The 23,092-nt window shown below is 44.7% G+C and overlaps 1 protein-coding gene across 3 annotated transcripts in view; it reads right to left on the reverse strand.

The window, feature by feature from the left end:
• Window positions 1-23,092, reverse strand: part of ADGRB1 (adhesion G protein-coupled receptor B1) — a 199,534-nt gene that overhangs the window by 44,365 nt on the left and 132,077 nt on the right. For all 3 annotated transcript variants that reach the window (XM_086466227.1, XM_086466228.1, XM_086466226.1), the window contains exons 18-22: window positions 20,571-20,674; window positions 19,311-19,406; window positions 12,804-12,906; window positions 8,654-8,804; window positions 4,388-4,457 (exon numbers count right to left, since the gene is read on the reverse strand). In XM_086466227.1, the coding sequence (XP_086322353.1) occupies window positions 4,388-4,457; window positions 8,654-8,804; window positions 12,804-12,906; window positions 19,311-19,406; window positions 20,571-20,674 (524 nt within the window). The remainder of the gene's footprint in view (window positions 1-4,387; window positions 4,458-8,653; window positions 8,805-12,803; window positions 12,907-19,310; window positions 19,407-20,570; window positions 20,675-23,092) is intronic.

Raw genomic sequence — 23,092 nt, forward strand, 5'->3', positions numbered from 1 at the left:
GACTTCCACCGAGACCTTCTTGACTGCACTGTACAGCTCTGCCAGCAACAGGTCTCACCTCGATCGTGTGCAAACTTAAGTAGCCCCAATGCAACAGCCAACATATTTGTGTAACTAAGACTACAGCTGGAAGTCAGGGCTGTCTCACCAGTGTTAATTTAGAGATTAATATATAGAAGCTGCTGAGACACATGTAGGTGACAGAAGCCCTGATGCAACAACACACAAGGGCCCCTGGAAATTCGCTGTGTCCTGCCATTGCTCTCAGAAAAAATTTCGTGGGCTCTCTTGTGGGGAAGGATATGAGTTCCCAGCTACCAGCAGCACAACCTCAATTACTCATTCAAGCTTTAGGAGGCAGTTTGGCAAGCTTTAGAGGTCCAGAGTCAGTCCCTGGAGTATCAGCTAAAAGGAGAGTTAGTATTCAGGCATTCAGCCTAATACAAGGAGGTGAGCAGTGGCAGGTCCTTTAGACCTCCACTATCCCTAAGACTTTCTTTGAGACTGGAAGTACAGCCTGGACCCTACCCCAGCAGCTCTCCAAACAACTGCAAAATCGCCTTTCAAACGTTGTTCAGATAAGAAAAAGGAAAAATCCCCTTGTGCCCTCCTCTCCTCACTGTAGATGGAGGGTTCATAGCTCTCTGGAATAAGTGTCCTGAGCAATAAAGGCCTCTGAGTGAAAGGCTGCTGAGGAATCACCACTCAGAACACAACGAGACACAGTCCAAATCCTGTAGCCCATATTCAATCTATAATTTGGACCTCTGTCTCTCCCTTCTCATCTTACCACTCGGTGGCCCAGTTTGGCCAGCTAAAGGGTAAATATTAAATATCTTCTACTACATTCCCACATGTAGCACCGTCTCTGATCTCTCTGTGTTACGGCTTGGAGACACGGCCGACCCCCTCGACTGCTACCACATCTGGATGGGACAGGCCTCCATACTGCTGCTTAGTTGTGCTTTTATTGTTACAGAATAGTTTCATCCCACGTACAAAAAAAAAGACAGGATAAAGCTAGATGAAATCTTGCTTAGGGCCCAGGTAGACAACCCTGTTGTAGGTTCCTCCTTTAACTTGCTCAACTGCAGTTGGCCACCTTGGCACACCCTGTAGATGAACAGTTTCGGTCATTGTGACACAGAGACACATTATGTATCTCACACACTGTCCCTTCCCCCAGTGTTTCCCTGGAAGCCTGTAACAGCAAGATTAGTGCTGCAATGCCTTCAACCGTCACAGCTGTCCCCAAAATGCTCTCATGACCACTTCCTATAGATGGATGTCAGGGGTTTTTTACCACTGCGAGTGGGATGAGAAAAAAACCTGATGTTGAGCGTCAAACACTCAACTAAATATCTCAGCCCTGCTCTGTCTTGATGCCCATCTCCATAAGAAAACCAAAGGGTGCTAATGCACTGCTCTTAGGATCCAGAAATCACAGGGTTGGAAGAAGCTTTGAAAGACACCGTGAAGTCCCTTGTGGTTTCTCATAGCAGCTCTTGTCCCCTGCTTCACAGGGAGGGGACGTGTTGTGGCTAAGGTCTTTCCTTCCCTCTGCAAGATGGAAACATCGTGCCTTGGAAGTCTGTCACTGCCCATTTGAAATGCCCTGTGTGTGTCCTATACTGACTAGACACAAAGCTAAAATAACTCCTGAGCTCTAGCTCCAAGCTTTGCAACTACTCCACAGATTTCTGCAATGGCCAGAAACCGATAAATGCCCTGGGAAAAGCTCTGACTCAAGTCTGTATTCTGCTTATATGACTTTAGCATTAGACTGTTAAATCTAGGTCTGAATAACCTCAAGTTTTGGAGTTCAGGTCTGAAATGAGTGCTATGTAATGCTGACTTTGCTCTAGAAGAGAGGTTAAACCAAGGGCCTCCCCACACATAAACATCAGAGAGCTTTTATGCCTTTTGAGCAGGAAAACAGGGATAAGTGTGAACGCACTGCAGTCTGTCGGGGCACCCTGCCTAGCTTGGACCACACAAATATTTGTTACATGTTTTAAAATGCACTAGTATGCATATGTAACTCTCGCTACAGTGATGCTCAGCACGATTTTGTGCTCAGCATCATGGCTCATGAACCCACCATGCCATCCACCTGGTGCAGCAGAGTGCACTCACCTGCCCCTTGCTGCATGGAGGGGACATTCATGCTGCCTGGGGCATGAGTACAGGTCAGCTCTGTTTAGCTCTGGCTTTTGGTAAAGCCAACAGCAGGAATTAAAGCAAGATGGAAGCATTAGGAATGTCTGAGGGGCTCTCTGTCGTTGAGAGGAACTGTTGCTCCTCTCACAACTTTGCTGGGACTCACCAGCTTTACCACGTACTGGGCTGCAGTGTGAAAGGGAGACGAAAGGAGGACCAAACTGGACTTGCCAGAGTGCAAACGTCCCTTGCTATTTTGGTGACAAGCACCCTGAGGACAGAGCTAGGAAACAGTGTCACTTGGGCTGCAGCTCCTGCTGGGAACATAAGATCCCCTGCCATCCCCCAGGCAGCCGGCCAGCCTGCCGGGCAGGGAGGCAGGCAGCATCCAGCCCTTAGATGCAAGGAGTGACAAAGTCTTTAGGGATGAAAGGAGTCAGAGGATTAGCAGCAAAAGGAGGAGAGCTGGTATGGTTAAGCATGCCCTGGGAATGATGGAAAGTCAGGGCAGCTTGTTGGCCACCTCGTCGGTGTGCCAATCTGAGAGTGAAGCAGGAGGACAGCAGGTTTTGTCACTTGTTGACACCCTTTTGGCTGAGGGCTTTGCTCTGGGGTGGGGAGATATTATCATGCAGTGGTCCAGGGCAGTGAAATAGGGTGTGCTTTTTTGCACGTTCCTCCCTTTCCCACCCAGGCTCTTTTATGTGGTCAATGTTGACCAGAAAACTCTGTAGCGGCCCTCAAGCATCAATGGGAAGGAGCTACTGAGCTTTTTGCACCGATTCCCACCAGTCTATAAACAGGAAAGGAAGCAGAAATATTTAGGACCTCCCTCCCGTTCCCCTGATGCTTGTTCATTACGAATTGTTCTCAGAGACTTGCATGGAGTCAAGCGTCAGGAACAGCAGATCCACAGAAAAGCTAAAGGGCGTTTGGGATCTCAGTGGCACTTCTGAAAGCCAGGCTGTGTGCTGTCCTCTCTTGAGTCATACATGAAGCACTGGATCCCTCTCCACCAGGACACACTGAAGCCAAGTCACCTGAGCTGAGGTAGGCAAGTCAGGAAAGACACAGCAAATGCATCCTGATGCCAGCACAGGCTTCAGGAATTCCATCTGTGGATTTGCATTTGACAAACCCACCTTCATGAGCCCTCTGTGTTGCACAGTGATTTGGGCTGCAGTAATTTAGACTGCAAAGCAAACGGGGAATGCTGCTGTGCTGTTTTAATACTCTCCTGCAATCAAAATGCAAACCTCGAACCATTTGGTCTTGGATGTGCAGAATATGGTGGGAATTGAGAAGGACCAGGGATTCCACATGTTATTTTCTCAGTGGACCTATTGAACCCTCATCTGTTGTTGGCCACACCTCCAGCTTTTGTCTTAAATATTCTTTTCACATGGGATGCAAACCACCAGCCAGGAAGGCTCTGGATAATCATGGGTTGCAGTAGGGAAGGGCTGGATTTATTGCTACATAAAATATTATCCTTTGGCTGCCACTATGCATAAAATTTCTAAGCTATCTTTTTCATGACACAGTGAAAAAATAACACTTTCTTTTTCTTTTTCTTTTTTTTTTTTTAAAGTTGTACTAACACTCAGCTCTGAGTGATTCCAGCCTTGCCTTAATGTATTTTTTACCTCTGCATAATTTTATTCCATTATTTCTACCCTGCCTTCCTTCCCCCATTACATGCAAATAAAAGTTTCCTAAAGGCAAATCCTGTGGAATGCAGAAAACAGGCAAATTCAGATTGCTTTCAAAACCTTGGTTTGAAAAGCTCATGCTCATTCTGGTGTCTAAAACTGAGCCAAGCTATTTTGAAAACCATTGAGACCAATCAAGCAAACCATTAAATAGGTAAACATAAAAGCTATTTTTAATTTTTGAACATCTTGAACTTTAAACATTCCACATTTCCTCCTAAAAACTAAATTTTAAAAAATCTCTAGGTAGGAGGTACTTAGATCAAAGTGATGTCATATATGCAACACTTAAATCTCACTAATCCCTATGAACTTGTTTTTTAATGAATGTACAATCCACCTCAGCCAGTTGATGGCTTGAGGCAGGCTGGCTCCTTCCTCTCCTTCCCTCTGCCATGGGCAGCACACAAGAATTTAGCTCCTGCACTGGTTCCTGAGGGTCAGTGACTGGATTTTGACAAAAATGATGGAGGGTGGGACAGAAAGAAAGAAGGAAGAGGAGCTCCTTTACTCACTAGTTCACGGTGCCGTACCCCTTGGCTTTAGTAAATCCCACGGAAATGGCAACCACCAAGGCAGGGAGCCCTACAGAAATGAAACAAGAGAAAATTGGTCATTTAAGCATATGTGAGGCTCTTCTCCCACTCAACTGCATAATATACCCTGTTTTTCCCGGTGTTACTCTAGCACCATCTGTCCCAGCCTGGGTCTTTGGCAGAGACTAAATCCAGGACCTTCAGAGCCAAAAGCATGAACTCTTGTTACCTCTGCTAATGAAGTAAATGTCATCAGCTGTAATCAGCTCATATCCTGCTGTGGTCTCAGCAGTTGTGTGGGGACTGACAGTACATACAGATGCATAAAATATATTTATTTCATTCTTAGGTACACAGGCTGGCCAGGAATATATAAAGGCATCTCCTGAAGACAGAATATTCAACCACAACTCAACTCAAAGAAGCGAGAAAGGAAGAGATGAAGAGCTATGTTTGCTCTTAACACAATGTATGATGAACAACCCAGGTTCAAATCTTGCCCCAAATGAGACAGAAAAGGAAATGGAAGCTGAGTTCCCTGTATCCCAAACAGGTCCCCTAAGTGCTGGGCCACGTTCCCTAATAGAGCTGGTGCCTCTGGACAACAATGGAAAAGAGCATCAGAACATCAGGTCTCTCTGCAAACCAGGATGCTGCTTCTCTTGCCTTATTGTGTCCAAGAGGGGAATACAGTAAGAGAAACCAGCTGTCCTCATGAAGACAAGCTTCATTACAAGTGTTGCAAAGGATGAGCAAGTTACTCCGTGGCTGGGACACCACAACATCCAAAGCACAATTTACCCTCAGAGTGCCACGAGGTAATGGTGCCAGCACAGGATATTTCAGGTGCATAAGCCAGTAAAGCTATAGCCTTGCTCTTACTGCTAGAAGCTCCCATAAAATTAGAGAGAGAAGTATAAAGAAAACCTGCTGGTTATTGGCCTGAAACTCATTAAAAGTTCTGGAATTGTTGGGTCCTTGAACGCTGAAGCACAATCAGAACTAGGAAAAGACACTACATCTTGCTAATAGTCTTCTGATCCTTCTTATCCCTGCCATGATAAACTGCTCAAGGATCTATGGAGGAGATTGGATACTTTCCTGGTTCGCTAGCCCCAGCTCAGCTCTCCCCTTTCCCTAAACAAGTGCCCGGATATCGGCTAGTAACATCTGGTTCTTCAGCTATGGAGGTCTTCATGTGGCTTTTTATAGGCCTCCTCCTTGTGACACGACGAATTAAGCTGTCTCAACGCTAAAGATGGGCAAATCCCATTAAGAATTAGCAGGATCAGTAGCCAGCTAGGATTAGTGCTTCTTGACAAGACCCTAATTCTTGTGCTGTAGAGGTCATGGCAGGTGGTTGCAGAAGACACTATAGATCGAAGGGATGTGCAGACACAGCATCCAAACAATAACCTTTCTGGCAAGGTGGTAACTCAGCAGCACAAATCATCGCAAAATTGATTAATACTGAAGGTCTGCAGCCAGCTGGGAGGTATAAGGCCAAGTTGGCTGGAATATACAGCCTTTGAGAGTTATCATAATGGGAAGTGTTTCTCTTGCCAGACAAGATTTCCAAGCACAGCTCACGTTTGATCAGTCCAAAACCAACAGGCAATGGGGTTTAAAAGTCTCTTTTTATTTTTTTTCCCTTCTTTTCTTTTTTCCTTACTTGACTATTGCTCCTCTTGCTCAATCTCCTTCACACATCATCTGGATATATCCTGGGTGCTGTATTCACTACCATGCCATCAATATGGCATCCCATGGCAAGCACACCAAGAAACTACATGTGGAAGGACGTTTCAGGAGTGTAGCTTGATGCCAGAGGCCTTGTGAAAGAGGAACGTTGGCTAAAATTCTGCCCAAAACAGCAACTTGTTCTAAGCTTCTCTTAGACGTGATCATTACGCAGAAATATAGACTCAGGCTGTGAACTCGTCAGCTTACATGGGCTGGCTTGTACCAAGCCTGGGCAGGAGCCCCAGCTTGGGCTGAAAATGGATCAGTACAAGCAGCATTTACTGAAGGTAGTGGCTATGCCATGGTAGCTAAGCTAAAGGCATCGTAATGAGGGGTGCTGTACTCCTCCGCCTTGGGAGAGCTGTTAATGGTCTAATCACAGTCTGATGTGATTAGATTGAAGACAACAAAATCAAAATTGTCATTTATTTTTTGATTATTTGAAAGAAAGTTATTCACAACCAGTCTGCTCCATATACTGTGTGTGGTTTGTATGGACCTTCTCAGCAGTCACTCATGCTACGTAGTCGTCGGCGAGGTTTTGGGGGCTTTCGGCAGAAAGAGAATTTTACATTCACAATTCCAAATAAATGCATTAGAAATCTGTTTCGAAGAGTTTTGTACTGCCAGGTCAGAGGAGAATCAGGTCACGTGTCCATCACATCACAATAGACAAGGTTGGTTGCTAATAACTACCGAAGGATGTAACTGTTATGAACAACTGAAGACCCTTTCGGAGCCTGAGCCATGGCATCATTAAAAACCCAGTTGTAGAAACCACGACATGGTCGTAAAAAGACTGACTAAATTATTTCTTCTTTACTGGGGCTAAATATAATGACTGAATTGTTTCTAGGGAACAGTTTGTCTGTCTGTTCTAAATAATAATAATAGAAATATTCTCATTGCTAAAAACTCTTTTGTGGAAAGGCAAAGTTGCGTACCCAAGAGAACAGAAAAACAGGGAATAAACTTCATTGCTGATGAAAACCACTGTAGCTTCAATGAGCTACAGCTGATAGCAGCTGAGAACTTGGCAAAGATGTCTAGAAAAAGGGCTTAGAGAAATGCTAATATGCAAAGGGGGAAAAGGGGGGAGAATCAGCCCATGACAAAGTGAATTGTGCTAATTATTTCAGATTATGCTCTTTGAAACAGAGTTGCGGCCTCTTTCCTCTTATAAATTCCATTAATCCCAGCTCTGCAGCTGAAGTCTAGCTAAGTATCAGAAATTCTCTTGTTGCCTTAATCGGCGAGATTGTTCTTCATTTCTTGTCCTAACCTGTTCCAAAATGGTTGCTATGCATCATTTACCAGCCAGTGCATCCTAACTCAGAGATGACTACATTTTACTAGCAGTGCAAGTTATGCTTCTATGCATTCAGGGTGGTTTTTTTTTTTTTTAAAGCTGCTCAGACTACAAATATTGCTCATCCAAAATTCCCTTGGCTAACACGCCCATCTGTCCCAGCTTTTACAAATCAGAAAAATCCCTTTTTATTACCTAGAAAAGCTATTAGGCTGCTGCATTTGATATCCCTGATGTCCTTGAAGTTCCTTGAGTCACAGAGCGTTTGTGTACAAACGTATGCATGAACACACAGAGGCGTATGCAGCCTGTGCTTTGCACGTATGTGGCTGTGCTCCTGCTACACACAAACACTATATTTCAATAACACAATGTATTTTATATTGTAAGCAAAAGCTAGGAGTGAAAATTTAAAGGGATGCAGGTGCTGGAACGAGGACAGCCCTTGATGTGCCAGAATAAATCACATCAGGGTGCTTCGCAAGCATCAGAAATATCCTGCCTGGGGTGAAATGCTAGACTTCAGTAGTAAAACGAGACATTAATACAGCTCAGACACAGAACGCTTTCTCTCTACTTTTCTCTTTTCTTTGCCTGCTCACTTTTGAGCAACTTTTTGTTCGGTTGCTCCTTTCAAACGCACGCTTGTTATTGCTTTGAAAGCCCAGGTTATGGGTTTGTGTTTGTTTTCTACTACAGAATGCATCATTTAAGGCTAATAAATTAAACATACAGAAGAGGGAGATGGAGAAAAATTAGTTACAAGCATCTGCACCAGCCTCATAGTTTATTTGTCTACGAGAGGCCCTGCTGCCATGGAGACGGGATTTCAGAGCTTGCTTCACTCCGGGTTGCACATGGAAGGAGACAGCGAGAGAGAAAGCAAGAAAGAGACCCAAACCCAAGAGAAACCACCCCCAGCGCACCCTTTGAAAAGTCATACTCTCTCGACTCAAATCTGTTTTGTGTGACCCTTGAGTGCACTGGGCAGCAGGCAGGACTGATGGCCCTGGCTCAGAATATTTTTAACCTACTCAGCCCTTCTTGACACACTCGAAAGGGTTGCGAGCACCCTCTGCCAAGACTTCTGCAAAGCATCAGTCCCTCTTTTAGCCCAGACCCTTCACCCTCTTCATCTGCACTGCCACTGCCCCCACCCCAGGAAAGCTGCTCCACAGACCCAGGATCCTCACCCCATCCGAGACACAAGAAGCGCTTGCGGATGATGCGGTTCCGTAACCGGCCCGTCACGGCCATGTAGGACTGCCAAGCCTCAGTCAGCACCCAGCAGAAAGAGGAGAGGAAGAAGAAGTGCAAGAAAGCCGCCACCAGCGTGCATATCACCTGGAGAGAGGAGGAAAGGAGGACACGTGAGAGGAGCAGCAGGCGGAGAGAACAGCGTGTAGGAGAGCAGAAGGCGCAGGGAGGTGCTTCCAAACGAGGCTCTGGAAGGCAAGGTCGTGGAGATCAGGACAGAAAAACACATTTTAGGAGGAGGCAGTCTCCCCCACAAGCTTTTCCTAGCAAAGGACCAAAGTTTCAAATTTAAGTACTGTATGGAAATCATCTGCTCGTAAGTGTGAGCTCTAAGATAAACATGTGGTTATCACATTTGCTGAAGTCTGAGCCCACGTCCCATCCTGGTGCTTTCTTGGCTTCAGCAAGACACATTTATATTCCAAATGACCAAAACCATTGGCACGATCCTTTCGGAGAGGACAGAGCAGTCAGTAAGCCGTGCACTAATCTCAGCTCAAAAGGTTTGCAAAGTACCATGCTGTTGGCAGCCGAGCCAGAGCAATGAAATCAGAGGAAGGCAATTTAGACGGCATCCCTGCCAGGGAAGGATCGCTGAGTGGAAGAGTCAAGCCGTGAGAGCCGGGTGAAACCACGGCTGCCAGGGGCTGGTAAGGACTGCAAACATGAGTGGTGTGTAGTTGTCCAAGAGTATATAACTACTAGCAGACAGGGGGAAGAAAAAAAAAAAGAAAAAAAAAAAAAAAAGAAAAAAAAAAAAAAAAGAAACTACATTAGAAGGAATTTCATAATGGTGAGCTCTACTGCTCGGTGAGGAAATCTCTCAAGGGAAACGCAGGGAGCTTAAGCCATTTAAAATTAAACTGGGGAAAGTACTAGCAAATGCATTATGAAGAACAATCCTGTAGTGCCAGGGAGATGGACTGGAAAGCTGACAAGCTCGTCTTTGTTTTTAACTGAGCAAGGCCAAATCTTTCACTGGTGAAAATTGGTGCCGCTCTGTTTAACTCTGCCAGAGCTGTGCTTAATTTCCACCATCTGCGAGCTGGAAACTGTGAATCAATGGACTCAAGAAGAAAATGATGGAAAGAAACTCCAGTGGCTCCCAAGGAGAAGGGAGAGCAAACAGACTTTAAAAGTGACTCTGAATTAAAAAAATGGCTTAAGGCATTCAGGGCAGGGGGAGGGGAAGGCTTATAATGAAGATTTTCTCTGCTTTGTGTTATATTAGGAAACACGGACTTTGGGTTTACGGTCAATGAACCTTCCTCTTTTTTCATCCACCAGCATCTTTTAACACAGAGCTCTCATGCACGGAGTGTCCTTTATCATGATTTTATGGGATTGCTCTCGATTCATACACTGGTACATACTGACAGTATCAGAGGTTGTGAATAAAAGTAAGACTGTGTTCTCTGAGACAGGAACTGTCTTTTTGCTCCATATTTGTATTTAACACTAAAACCCTTGTTATTCTGCCTATAAATGGATTCTGGATGACAGTTCAGTGCAAATAACACAGCTCAATATGATAATTTCAAGTAATTTTTCACATTTTAAAAGAATCCTAAAAAGGTGGTTGCTATTCATAAAACAGTTACAAATGCAGGATGCTTTCTGGAATACATTTTAAAAGACTGTTATTTTAGATTTTTTTTTTTTTTTTTTTTTTTTTGCTAACATCAGATATGACACTCTTCATTTCACCATTTTGATTTTGGTTTACACCACCACGGTTCTGTCCAGTTTGCCAGCATTCTGTAAAGGGGAGAGAAAAACTTTGTTTTCCAGTTTTTACACCAGAGAGATACATTTTCCAGGTATTTTTTCTCAATCAGGTAGTTTTGACAGAAAGGAGAAGAAAGGAGGGCAGCCCAACAGAAATATGCCCATCTCATCTGGGCCAGTATAAACCCATTGCCTCAATGGAAACCAGGCTGTGAACTTAGCCAGCTAATGGGCAGGCACATATTTGCTTCTGCTACCTCTGCTGCAGATATTTCCTTCTTCGTAAGGAAAAAAAAAAAAAAATCTCCATGAAGGCCTAAGCACAGGGATATGGTGACCCAAGCTGCTGCAGAAAGATCTAGCAGAGCTTGTCAGTCTGTCAAGGCCATTAGCCCTTGTTTTCCTTTAAGAGGAGAAATCTGTTTCCTTGCAGCACGCAGCCATGCCTTTGAGATACGGCCAGTTCATGCAGCATTCATTTCTTTTGTATCACGGTATTGCTGACTGTAATTTTTTAGCCTTTTCCCAGGCCTTTCATCTTCAAAAAGCTTAGCAAATCCAGGCATGGAATCTTGCCTTTGAGGTTACGTGAATGGAAATCAAGGGAGAATTCGCCATTTCCAGGGAAAATAATACTGTAGAAATTCTCCCAGAGTAACTGCAATTATAAATCAATCACCAACATTTTAAGACGCTCTATTATCAATAATTGAATGTGAATAAAATCCTAATTTACACTCCTTCGTCTCTTCTCTGTATAGTTTTCTTTCTTTCTTCCCTGCCAGAGACTGTTTACTAGATGGCTGAGTGGAAATCCAAGAATAACCTTTCTATTTATGGTGTTTCATGCATATGTATGTGCAAAGAGCTAATGTGCCTCATGCAATCGCAGCCGGGAGCTTTGAATCCCCACTAACAGCTCTGACAGTAAAAACACAGAGTAATGTGAGAAAAAGCACGAGGGAGAACCTGAGCTCACAACTGTCCTCTGAAGGGGGTGGGAGACAGCGAAGACATCCACCTCCTGTCCTGGCGTGAAGAAGACTAACCAAAGAGGAGGTCCAGCCATGGTTTGCCATGTTGAGCATCCCTCAGTTCTATGGAAAGTAGCTCCTAGCACACACTTTGTGTTGCAGACAACACACCCAGGGAAAGTGAGAGCTTAGCTCACCCTTTTTCCACCTCCTGACCTGAGAAAACCATGCTGGCCATGCAAGAAAGCTCTGCTTTGCAAAGTTAATTTCTGAAGGGTGCTGGTTTAATAGAGGCAGAGCTGGCTGGCTGCATCTCTCCACACTTCTCTACACATCATCTGACTCAAGCAGCTGCAAAGCTTTCCCTAAAACATAACCTAGCCCTAACCCAAAGGGCCCTCCATAGAAATGAGTGTCTGTGACTCATTAAACCCTGGGGCTTCTCTGCGGAAATGCTTCCAAAAGTGACAGCATGCTCTGGCTGTCAAAGTAGACACTCAACAAAATTGGCCAGTCACTGGTCACTGTTAATTAAAAACTAAATTTTGACTTCTGATCATGACTTTGGCAGCAGGAGTAGTGGAGGACGCTTCTTGCCTCACTTTTCTGCTTAGCGGAGTGAGGATGGTTGAAGCACTTGGGGAGACGGGAACACAGGGAAATACTAATGATGAGAAACAATTTGTTATGTCAGACACCGAGGAAACTGAAGGCACTTTAGCTGGAGAGAAGTCATACAGGCAACAAGCACCTCTCCAGCTGGGTCTGCAACGTGGGAAGGCATGTACGTGCAACCAGGGCACATGGCTTGAAAATCCACGTTCTGTCTTGCCTTTACTGCGCGAGTCACAGTGCGATCTGCAGCGAGTCCCTCATGGCCCCCGGCTCTGCAACATGCACGGCACGTCTGGCAATGCTTCCTACCCCCAAAAAAGGTGTTTTTTTGCTGCTGTGTTTGTTAACATCTGCCAAGTGCTTTAAGCTCAGAGTATAAAAGTTGCTGGAGAAATAAATGTAAATCTGAGACGATGGTTGGTTTTTTTTTTTAAAGCCTTTTCTCAATCTGTCTTTCTTTGTAATTTTTGGAAAATAAAATGGTTAAAGCCTTGCAAATAAGCATGTTTCTTCGCTGTGCCATGTGCCAGCTACTCCAGGCAGATATTAAAAAGTATCACATTGGTTTTAATCAAAGCCCCGAGGACGCTGACAAATTATCAAAGAGAGAGCGAGAGAGAAAATTGAAATCTGCCATTTAGTCATGTCTTTGACATGTCGCTAATTAACAGATGGAGGAAAAATGAGGAAGTGCTGCCTGAATGGATCATTTCAGAGCTAAATCAGGGGAAAAAGCAAACAAATAAACAAAGCCCAACTGATTTCCTACCTTATTCCGGGTCTGGGTCTGTCCGATCAGGATGAGAGCGTTGGAGGAGATGATGGATAGGCAGAAGTTGATAAGAATGACGGAGCGCTCTGAGCGAATATACCTGCAGTAAGAGAAGAGGGGGAAGGAGACCCACCCTGTTACATCTTCATTAAATTACCTCTGAAAAGCATCAACCAGGGGCAGGTTGCACTGGGTGAGGCTCTACAGAAGGCCATGGTAAGAGATTGCCCATTTCCTGCAGATCTTATATGTTAAACAGACAAGAACGAGCGGAAAAGGGAGGGGGAGAGCTTGGGTGTAGTGCTCAGCCCACAGATATCTCCATCCTCCCCCATCAATGCTGGAGTTTAACAAACTAGGAGCCAGCCTGGTCCCTAGTCTGAGCCGCTCCTAAAACAGTAGAGTGCTGCAAGTCTTCTTCAGCTCTGCTTACTTGAAAGGGGACTTGAAAAGGAGCTTGAAAGAAAACATACACGCACACATGGAAAGTTTCCCAAATAAGAAGAGCCACAGGCATGCTGGCAATGAAAGCAGATTACGAATGCATGCACCTTCACAACAAAGTGTTTGTGATTCAGCATTCCCCTTTGTTTAACCTAACAACCCATCCTGAAGTATTTGTAGCTATTTTCCCTTCCTCCCCCAGATGGAGAGGTTTAACACTTCTCAAAACTAGGCCAAATCCGTAACTGGAGCTGTGAGTTTGGGACATCAGGGATCCAAATTTGGATGTTGTTGCCTTCAGCACCTTGCAGGAGTGAGCTATTTGTCATTTCTGATTAGCGGTGTGCAGCACAGCACCAACTTGCTGCTGAGGTATGTGCACGACGATTCATTCAAATCACTGGCTACGGAGGAAAATTTCTTTGAAGGCACTTTTATGTACCTAATAAAATTAAAAGGAAATTGCAAAAGTGCAGGTCCTCAAGGATTGACTCCGGACCTGACCATACCAACACTCATACATGTGAATAATCTCAGTGCTTCAGCAAGTGCTCTGCCTGAATACAAGATGAGTGAAGAGTAGATGCTGATGCTTATAGAAATTAGAAACAGATCTGTTAATCAACCAGCTCATCCCTGGAGGCTAATGCAGGATTACTTCCTATATTCCAGCACATCAACTATTTATATTGGGAATTTAATTTCATTAACTAATTTTAGCAAGAGCGACTCGTTCGTGCTTTGGCTGCAGAGTTTTTAGTTTCTGACTAGGTAGGCAGGACGAGTTACTGCATGTGTGTGTTCTGCCAAGGGTAAATCTGTGCTTCAGACCTACTGAAGGCTGAAAAACTTTGATTTTAACTTCCCTTCGGTTTTACCTTCGGACAAACATGAACGTTGAGGATATCTTTCCTGGATACAAAAAAGTCACCAATGCAAAGTAACCTGAACTAAGTTTGTTGGAAATCTGGTTTATAGATAGTTCTCCCTGAAACTCACCCAACCCCAGAACAGACTACAAAGTTTAGACTTCCAGCTCAGCTAGAAACTGTGTTGACTGCCTGCAAAATGAGGCTCTGGTTCCTTTCATGGCCAATCTGATCCCAAATTTCCCCATTTCATTGGGCTCGATGCAATGCTGTGCATCACCTGGATCCTATTCCACTTGTGGCTGAAGGGTACCGAGCCATCAATCTATCTACACTTCAACTGTGTGAAGTAAAACATCAAGTCTTCAGTCATCAGCTTCTAGGGGATAGAAAGGGAGATTTGTATTCTGTCCTGGTGGTAACAAGATGTAATAAATCTGTGTAGCAACACTATGATCCAACTGGCATTAGCGTGAAGTTCGAAAGTCTCCTCTGGTCAAAAAAAGGTAAGAAACGAATTGAATATGTGAATATAAGGGAAGATAATCCATCTATCTTTAGACTTTTTTCCCCCCTTAAACAATCTTCTACTTTCTCCATGTTTCCCTTCATGCACTGAACGTCTATCCTGTTCCCTAGATCCCTGAACCTCCAAAGAATGAGACGTGGGTTGGCAATGTGTAGAACCACTCAATCAGAATAATTTATGTTGGGGGGAAATACTCTCGAGTTCCCAGTCCAATCCTCTGCTAAAAAAAGGGCTAATTTCCAAGTCAGATCATCAGGTTTCACAGGGTCTTTTCCAATCAAATTTTGAAAATCAGCAAGAACAGAAATGCTACCACTTCTCTTGGATGACTCGTTACAATGCTTAATTGCTCTCACAATGAAGGTTTCTTTTTCATTATATTCAGCCAGACATTTTTTCCCACTGCAGCTGATGCTTCTAGACTCTTCCCTGTATACCTCTGCAAGTTGTTTGACTTCTCCATGGTTCCTTCTTAATATCCTCCTCCTCTCCAAGCTAAGCAAGCCTTTGCCTCCTTTTACATCTTGATCTCTGGGTCCCTAAGCATCCACTGGACATGCTCCGATGTGCTGACATCTCTTGTATCAGGGGAGTCCAATACTGGGCATACTTTTTCCAGATGTGGCCTCAAGAGTCTCAAGAAGAGGGGAATAATCAGTTCCCTTGACTACAGCCTATGTCCTTGCCTATATAGCCAAATATAATGTTGGCATTCATTACTGCATGGGTGCACTTCCATATTGTTGCCCACTAGGACCTGCAGAGCTTTCCCTGTGGAGGCATCACCAAGCCAGTCAGTCCCCAGCCCATCCTGCTCCATGTGGTTATTCTGTCCCAGGTGCAGGACTGTGTCTTTGTCTTTGTTGTACCATACTTTGTTGTATGGGCTGTTGTCTCCAGCCTGTATTTCCAGTGTGCTGAGCTCCTTCTGAACAGCAGTGCTGCTCTCCAGCATACAATTTGGCATCATCCTGCTGAAGGTGAATTTTGCCCCATTGCCCAGATTGTTAAAGAAGACATTAAACAATATTGGCCATGGTATCAATCCTTGTCAGATGCAGTTAGTAACCAGCTCCTGATTAGGCTTCAAACCTTTGACCATTACCTGTTAAGCCTGCATAAACTCCATCCAGCTATTAAGCCACCTTAGAAGCCACCAATCCAGTGCACAGTTCCCTGGTCTGGATACAGAGATGCTATGGGAGACTATGTTAAAGGCCCTGGTAATGTTAAAATTCTCAACACTTATTTCTCTCCACTGTCCATGCAGCCAGTCAACTCATCACAAAAGAGAAACAGGTCAGTCAGGTGCAATCTCCCCTCAAAAATATGTGCTGTCTATTCCCGATCGCCTTCTTGTCCATCATTTTGCCTGGAAATAATCTTTGTAACTACTTGCTCCTTAATGTTCCCAGCAGCTGTGGGTAGGCTGACCAGACAGTTGTTCTCTGGATCCTCCTCCTCGCCCTTTTTAAAGATGGATGTAACATTTGCCTTCTTCCAGCCACCAGGAACCTCTCCAGATGATAGAGAGTGGCTCTGCAGTAACATCAGCCAGCTCTCTCAACATCTTCGAAGCATTCCATTCAGTCTCACCGTCTTGCAAATGCCCAGCTTACTCAAATGGTCCTCAACTCTCTCTTCCCTGGCAGTGGGTAGTATTTTCTTCCCCAGATTCTGCCAGTAGGAACAAGAACTTGGGAGTAAACCTTGCCAGCAGAACAAGGCAATCAAGGCACTGACTACCTTCATCTTTTCTACTTCCTTCTCTGTTAGGCTACTTGCCCCATTCAACACTGAGCCAGCACTTTCCTGGGTAATCCTTTGGTGCTGATGTACCTACAGAAACCCTTCTTAATGCCTTTCACACCCTTTACTAGTTTCAAATGCAGCTGAAGTCTGACCTTCCTAATTCAATCAGACATTCCTGGGTGATGCTTCCATAGTTCTCCTTGGTAGCCTAACCTGGATACTAAACATTCCCCTGTTATGTTTAAGCTCAATCAGAAGTTCTCCATTATGCTAAGATGGCCTCCTGCCATGCTCGCTTTCTTCCTTCCATTTCCTTTTCTCCAGCGCAGGACGCTCCACAGAAAGAAATCACCATTACTATCCAGACCCTCTGGTCAAAGAAGGCAGGAACTCATAGCAGAGAGGGGAAAAACAGAACTTGATGGGTTTTGCCAGAGGAGAGATGTACAGCAAAAGAAGAGCTGCTCCAGGGTACTGTCTCCCTCTCCCTTGGCTGATATATGAACTCTGCCTGCTTATCAAAATATGCTGTACTTGGTCCTCAAAGCAGGGCGAAACTCACTGCAAATTTAGGGAACTTCTGCTCCGGCCTGGGTCCTGCGGGATGTGGGGAAACCCTGTGCAAACTGAGACAGATGGAAAAGGTGGGAAAACCCCACAGTCTGTCTGTCTGTCCCCATTACACTCTCCTCCTCTCCGCAAACACTGAGTCACTCTTGTTTTCTCACTGTGCATACACACATCCTTCTCCATGCAGTCACTTATTCATTCCTGCTACCTCCCACCAGCGCCATCGAGTGCCTCAGCATCTCTGGCAATGGCAGAGCTCCTGGGTTTAAAGCAAGCGTTAAAAGCCCCTTGAGAGCTCATTGACAACCACTAAATCAATCCTCAGGCTTCGATGAGCAGGGAGTGAGGAAAGTTCGCACTGATATCTTCCAGCAATGCAGCATTCACCCAGCCGCCGCCAGGGAAAAAGCTCTGCCGTGCCCCACATGCTGATGGGCTGGTGGAAGAGCCATTCGATAGCAACCATCGATCTCCATGCTATGGAAAGGTCACTGACTCCAGAGGCTGCTGAACCACAATGAGTTCAGGGATGGAAAAGACACTGGGGCACTCATGGAACACCACTGTGTCAAGGAGCTGCTTGGAAGGAGTGGTACAGACCAAAGCTTAGAGAAACACGGTACTAAGCCATTTCACCTGTTCTGACCCTTCAATAGTTCCTTTTCTGCCCAGTTTTTGATTTTCATGTCAGTTTTCAAGAGGAGGGATCTTTTGCCTTTCAACTCCCCCTCTTTTTCCACATGGGTGGTGGAGCAGCACATGGCCCACACACAGATCTTGTCTCCAGCTGTGACTCAGGACAGCCACTGCCGAGATACAACAAGGTCACTCCGCTTCTACGGCCCACTGTGTCACTGACCTCTCTGTCAAGATTGCTAATAAGGCCAGAGATGCACCATCTGCAGCAGAGTTTTTTCAGCCATCTGTCTACTGGGAACTGGAGTGAGTCCACCAACAGGCCACCAACAGCCGTCAAACAGAAACAACGTCCAGTTTTCAACGAGACCGTGCCAAGTTGGCTTTGTCTGAAGCGATCGCTTGCATCAAAAAGCTCAGGCCGTTCATGCCGATGGCTGAGTAGGTGCCACTAAGAAGCAACCATTATTTGGGGGTTCTGAATGGGAAGTGGAGGGTAAATTAATTTCCTTTCTGATATGCAGCCTAAAGCTGGGATCACCTCCCTTTTACTCTGCCCCCCTTTTTTCTTTTACCATGTTCCTTTCCCTCTTTCTCCCCTGCCATTTCTTTCTGCTTCCCATGTATAAACAAACCCTAACTGGGCAAAAATCTGGGAAAGTTTCCAGATTGTCAGCCTCAGTGAGCTTATTCATCAGAAGTGTTTCAGACTCAAGCTGAGTCTATGTATGCATCCTCCAGATGCCTTTGTCCAGAGGTCTGAATGGGAAATTTCCTGGCCAAAGCTCCCCAAAACAGCTGAGCTCTGGTGAGTGCTCTCCACAGAAGACCAGGCAGCTAGGGCATGAGGAGTTTCTCCCTTACACAGTGAAAAAGAACCACTTTGATACTGCTCCTGTATTTGAGCAGCAACAGCTGGAATAATACTGATGATCCCACTTCCAAGCATTCCTCCATCTGTTGTCTATCAGACTAGATAACAACTACGGCAAAACAAAGTGGGAGCCAGGAGGTAATGTTGACTTGAATATGATGTTCCTGAGACCATTAATAGGACTGCACATTCATGTCCAGCAGCTATGCCTAAAATAAAAAGGACACACAGAGTGCTGAGGGCTCAGCCACGGGAATGCTGTGAAGTTTAGAAAACATGAAAACATGATCTACAGAGAAGAAATGAAACAAACTCAGCGCACCAAAGAGAAATTCTAGAGATCACTTGATCATGCTTTACAAATATTTACACAAAGAGACTTAGGATAGAGAGCCCTTTAATCAAGATATAGCTGGTCTCAGGATCACTTGGAAATGCATGTCCATCCTTGGCTAGCTCAGAAGTGCCCATTCAAGCCTCCCATAAACATGTCCCCCCATTCATGCTGATCATTTTGGGCATAGGCATAACACAAAGGCTGGCATGAGAAATTAGAAAGAGCGTATTTTAAACAGGGCAGGCAATTAACTTTACTGTCCTCAATAACAGTAAATATTGAGGGTGACACTCCTGGAAGAAAATGCATGATGTTATTCCAAATGACTCTGGCATGCTCCAAACTGATTCAACCTCATGTCTGAACTTGAGTTTCAGATCCTGAACTTGTTTCTCATAGGAAAGAGAAGGTGAGGCTCGAACACTTGCTCTTTACTCTTCTATCCTAACTTTCCACTTGATCCTGACACCAGTGACACCAGTAAGTCACCTACCAGCGCTGCCCAGTGCTGCCCAGCCTGAGGAAAAGCAGGAGAGGACAAGGACTTGAGCAGATCCAATGATACCCCAGGCACGGAAAAACCTGAGTTCTAGATAAACGTTATTATGATCAGTCTTCAGCTCGTAGCACTTGCCATCATTAACCAGCCACTATGCACTGTCACAGTATCAACAAAAGATGCATTTTTGCTCATTTTTTTACTCTCTTGTTTTTTTCCTCTGTCAAAGGGTAGGGAAAGTTATCTCAGTTCGCAACTCTGAAATGAATTTACCCTTTCCTTCCTACTAAGAAGAATCACTTGACAAAGTAAGAGCCTCAGACTGATCCCTTCTCACAAAAGGGTCACCAATAATATCCAAACAGTATATCCTCTGCGGCCACTCCATTTCAATTTGACAGTCATTCACCTAGTTCTGATATTCTTTGTTTTACTTAGCTTAAAGTCATGAAGCTCTTGGCATGTTTGCCATGGGTTTAGGAAAGGCATGGGTCTTGCAGTATAAACTCAGATCTTGTTCAATGCAATATAGGGGGAGAAACCCTTGCACACCTTGAGTCCTCCAGCTTATACGGTCCACTGAAATGTATCTAACAGGGCCAATGTGGGCCTTTGTTCAACAAAACTTTGCTAGCAGATCACTTCAGACTCTATAAATGATACAATTTAAGGTTACACCTGACCTGCTTATGGTTGTACAGGAGCTCTCTGCATCGGGATGTACTGAGGAACCCCATATGCATCTGAAGCTAAAAGGTAAAACACAGCTAAGAGGTTGGAGAGTTATTTAGACTATGTGGTTTATCATCCTTAAGCTCCTGAAAAGTGCTGTCGGTTCTTCAGGCCAGATGTTTTCATAACGGGTCATGGATGTTTTGATGTTATCGAAGACCCAACTGGGAATACGTTGAAGCAATCTGCTTGCCAGGAGGCAGTGAGTGTCCACCTCTCCACGAACAAGGTTTCCTGGGGTATTTGAAGGCATCTAAACCAGCACGTGGCTTTTGAAAATGGAACAATGCGACTACATGGGGTCATGGCACTAATTTCACTGTACTAATTCCTCTGGCACTAAAAGGAAAGAATAATGCCAGCTAAGCCACCATGATGACTTTTTGCAGGACCCACTCGCTACCAAACAGTTCTTCCTCAGGCACCAGACACCCAAAACAGGAGAACGAAACCTCCAGGATCCGTGTAGATCAAGAGACAGTTATTTCCCCCAACAAGAAGAGAACAGAATGAAAGCCATACCTCCAAACAGAGACATAAATGATAATCAACAGCAAAAGTGTCAGCGAAGATACTCCACAGCCTACAATTAACGTGACAGAAGGGACCAGCACCTTTTCCATGTTCTGAAAGAGAGAAAGTAAGACATTAAAAAACGAAAAAAAAAAAGCTCAGCAAACACTACCGGCTCAATCTCATCAATTTCATGGCAAGAACTTTCTTCTTAATTGCCTGTGTGTCAACTCACCTGACCTTCACATCGCACTGCACATACAAATAAAGAGGAATGCAGACCAGGATCTATTTCTGGTTGACCCGAACCTTTTTTTGGCACTGATTCCGCTCCCACACACACCAGTGTTAAGTCTGGGTAACAACCCTGACACCCATGGCGAGGCAGGTGTGTAAAAGGCATGGGTTGCAAGAGGAGGATCAGGCCCTTCATATCCAGTGTGAAACTTTAAAGATAACTAATGAGGCAACAGCAGAAGGCAGTGTCTATACTAGAACAATTACAAGTGAGCTCTTCTGGGAATGGCGGTGATGAAGGCTGGAGGATGAAAAGGTGGTAAAAATCTTCCACCAACTACAAACATCTATCTGGAGAAGGAGGAGGTGAAGCAAGCAAAGAAAAACCAAGATGTATACCCTCCCCAGGGACACAGCCTCCAGTCATACCATCCATCATTTCACTACTCTTACCCTACTACACAAAGCATTTCTTCATATGCAGGGGTCCTTACTGGAAAAACTAGTGTGGAATGGTTCTCCTTTCCCATCTGAACACAAAGATCTGATGATGATCAGCTTTTGCAACGCCAAGAACAAACACACACGCTGTAACCTCTCCTAATCTAGTTCTCTGCATCACTGGGGCTAACTGTGTAACCAGCCAACATCTGCCAGACTAATATCACTAAACTCCTTCTGTTCTCAGCTCAAAGTGAGGAGCTGGATCCCACTCATTTTTCTCTGCTGCAGGCTGTTTTTTCCAGCATGTTTCTCATTTCCACATCAGTGATCTCTGCTGGCGTGAAGGCAGAGAAGCAGAGACTCACTGTGCAGCACACTCATGAGAACCCTCTATTTGGAGTGATTGGGCAGCATGCAGAGGTGTGGGAGCACAGTCAAGGTTGTCATTAGATTGGCACAGTACCAACACCTATCACTACAGCCACGGAGATGAGATGGTTTCTGACATAGCAGGGGCTTAGCATAGGGAAAAAAAATGCAATTATGTATGAATTTGGGAATAGAACAAGCAGTCCTCTAAGGACTTGTCTACACCATTTTGTGGGCAGGCATGATGCTGCTCAACCTGAACCTCCAAGCAGTGGGATGCCATGAAGCTGAAGCTACTGCAGCTCTGTTTCGAGCTACTGAGCCTTCTGCAAAGCAAAATATATTAGGCAAGGCTCAGTGCTATGCTTATATGGAGTCTGGCCAGCTCAACACATGGGCAAAGCAAGTATGTGTCCATTGACTCGAGGCCCACAGTCAGTACTGTTTTACTCCATAGAGCCCACCAAGAAGAGACAAACAACCCTGACACATCAGGATCTGAGCTGAATTGTCCCTGAAATCTGAAGGGCTTGAGAAGATCCTCCTTACTTGCATATTTTGACCAAGGGCATCTCTCACATTTCGAATCTTATTGAGGAGAAATCATGAGGAACAAAACTTTCACCACACTGCTGCAGTGAACCCCACAGGAGCTATTGGGAAGGCTGGAACAAGAGCTTAAGGGACCTGAGACAAAACTTAGTGACACATCCAATGACTTGAACGCCCAAGTGGCATATATACCCAAAGGAGTACAGGTTGATTGAGGGATCTCACTGGATGCAGACCAGCTACAGACTGGAAGCCAGCGTGGTGCTGCCTCCCTGTAACGTCCCCTCCCTACTGACCACATTAGTGATGACACCTCACCACCCCAGCATGCCTGTATAGCTTCCTTGAGTTTGTCCTATGAAACAGGAGGCTTAGGACTCTCCAAAACTACACCATAGGTATGTACAAAGGGTTTGGCTGATGATCCTAATCCAAGTTGCTGAAATTATGGAACTGGATTTCCGGCAATATCTTAGACTTTTTAACTACCAGAAATTGTGCAGGAACCGCAAGAATAAGGTGGTGCTGAGCCTCGTCAATCCATCCAGCACGGTCCTGCATTTCCCTCCACCTAGAGCTTCCCAAAATGCTCAAGGAAAGCATTTCAGCTCACATGTGGATTCTTCCTCTGAACTTCCACAGAGACTTGGATTATTGTGGTTTTTAACATCAATTCAAATGTCTGTATTCCCACCCTGAGCATTTACTCCTGGCAAATATTTGTGGAAGGTTAGAAGCACTTTTTTGGGAACTAGGTAAATATAAAAAAAAATTCAATGAAAATATCAATATTTTCATTCATCTTCCATCAAATAAAATTGAAATTGGACATATTCCAGGCACAATGAGTGCTGAAATATCATATCCTGTTCCTTATAAATTGAAATGTGGAAGGGACTTTCTTCTGGGAACAGAAGCCTCTGATTTAG

The sequence above is a fragment of the Leptosomus discolor genome, chromosome 5, assembly GCF_034619465.1.
Source record: "Leptosomus discolor isolate bLepDis1 chromosome 5, bLepDis1.hap2, whole genome shotgun sequence".
In the NCBI taxonomy this organism is placed as follows: Eukaryota; Metazoa; Chordata; class Aves; order Leptosomiformes; family Leptosomidae; genus Leptosomus; species Leptosomus discolor.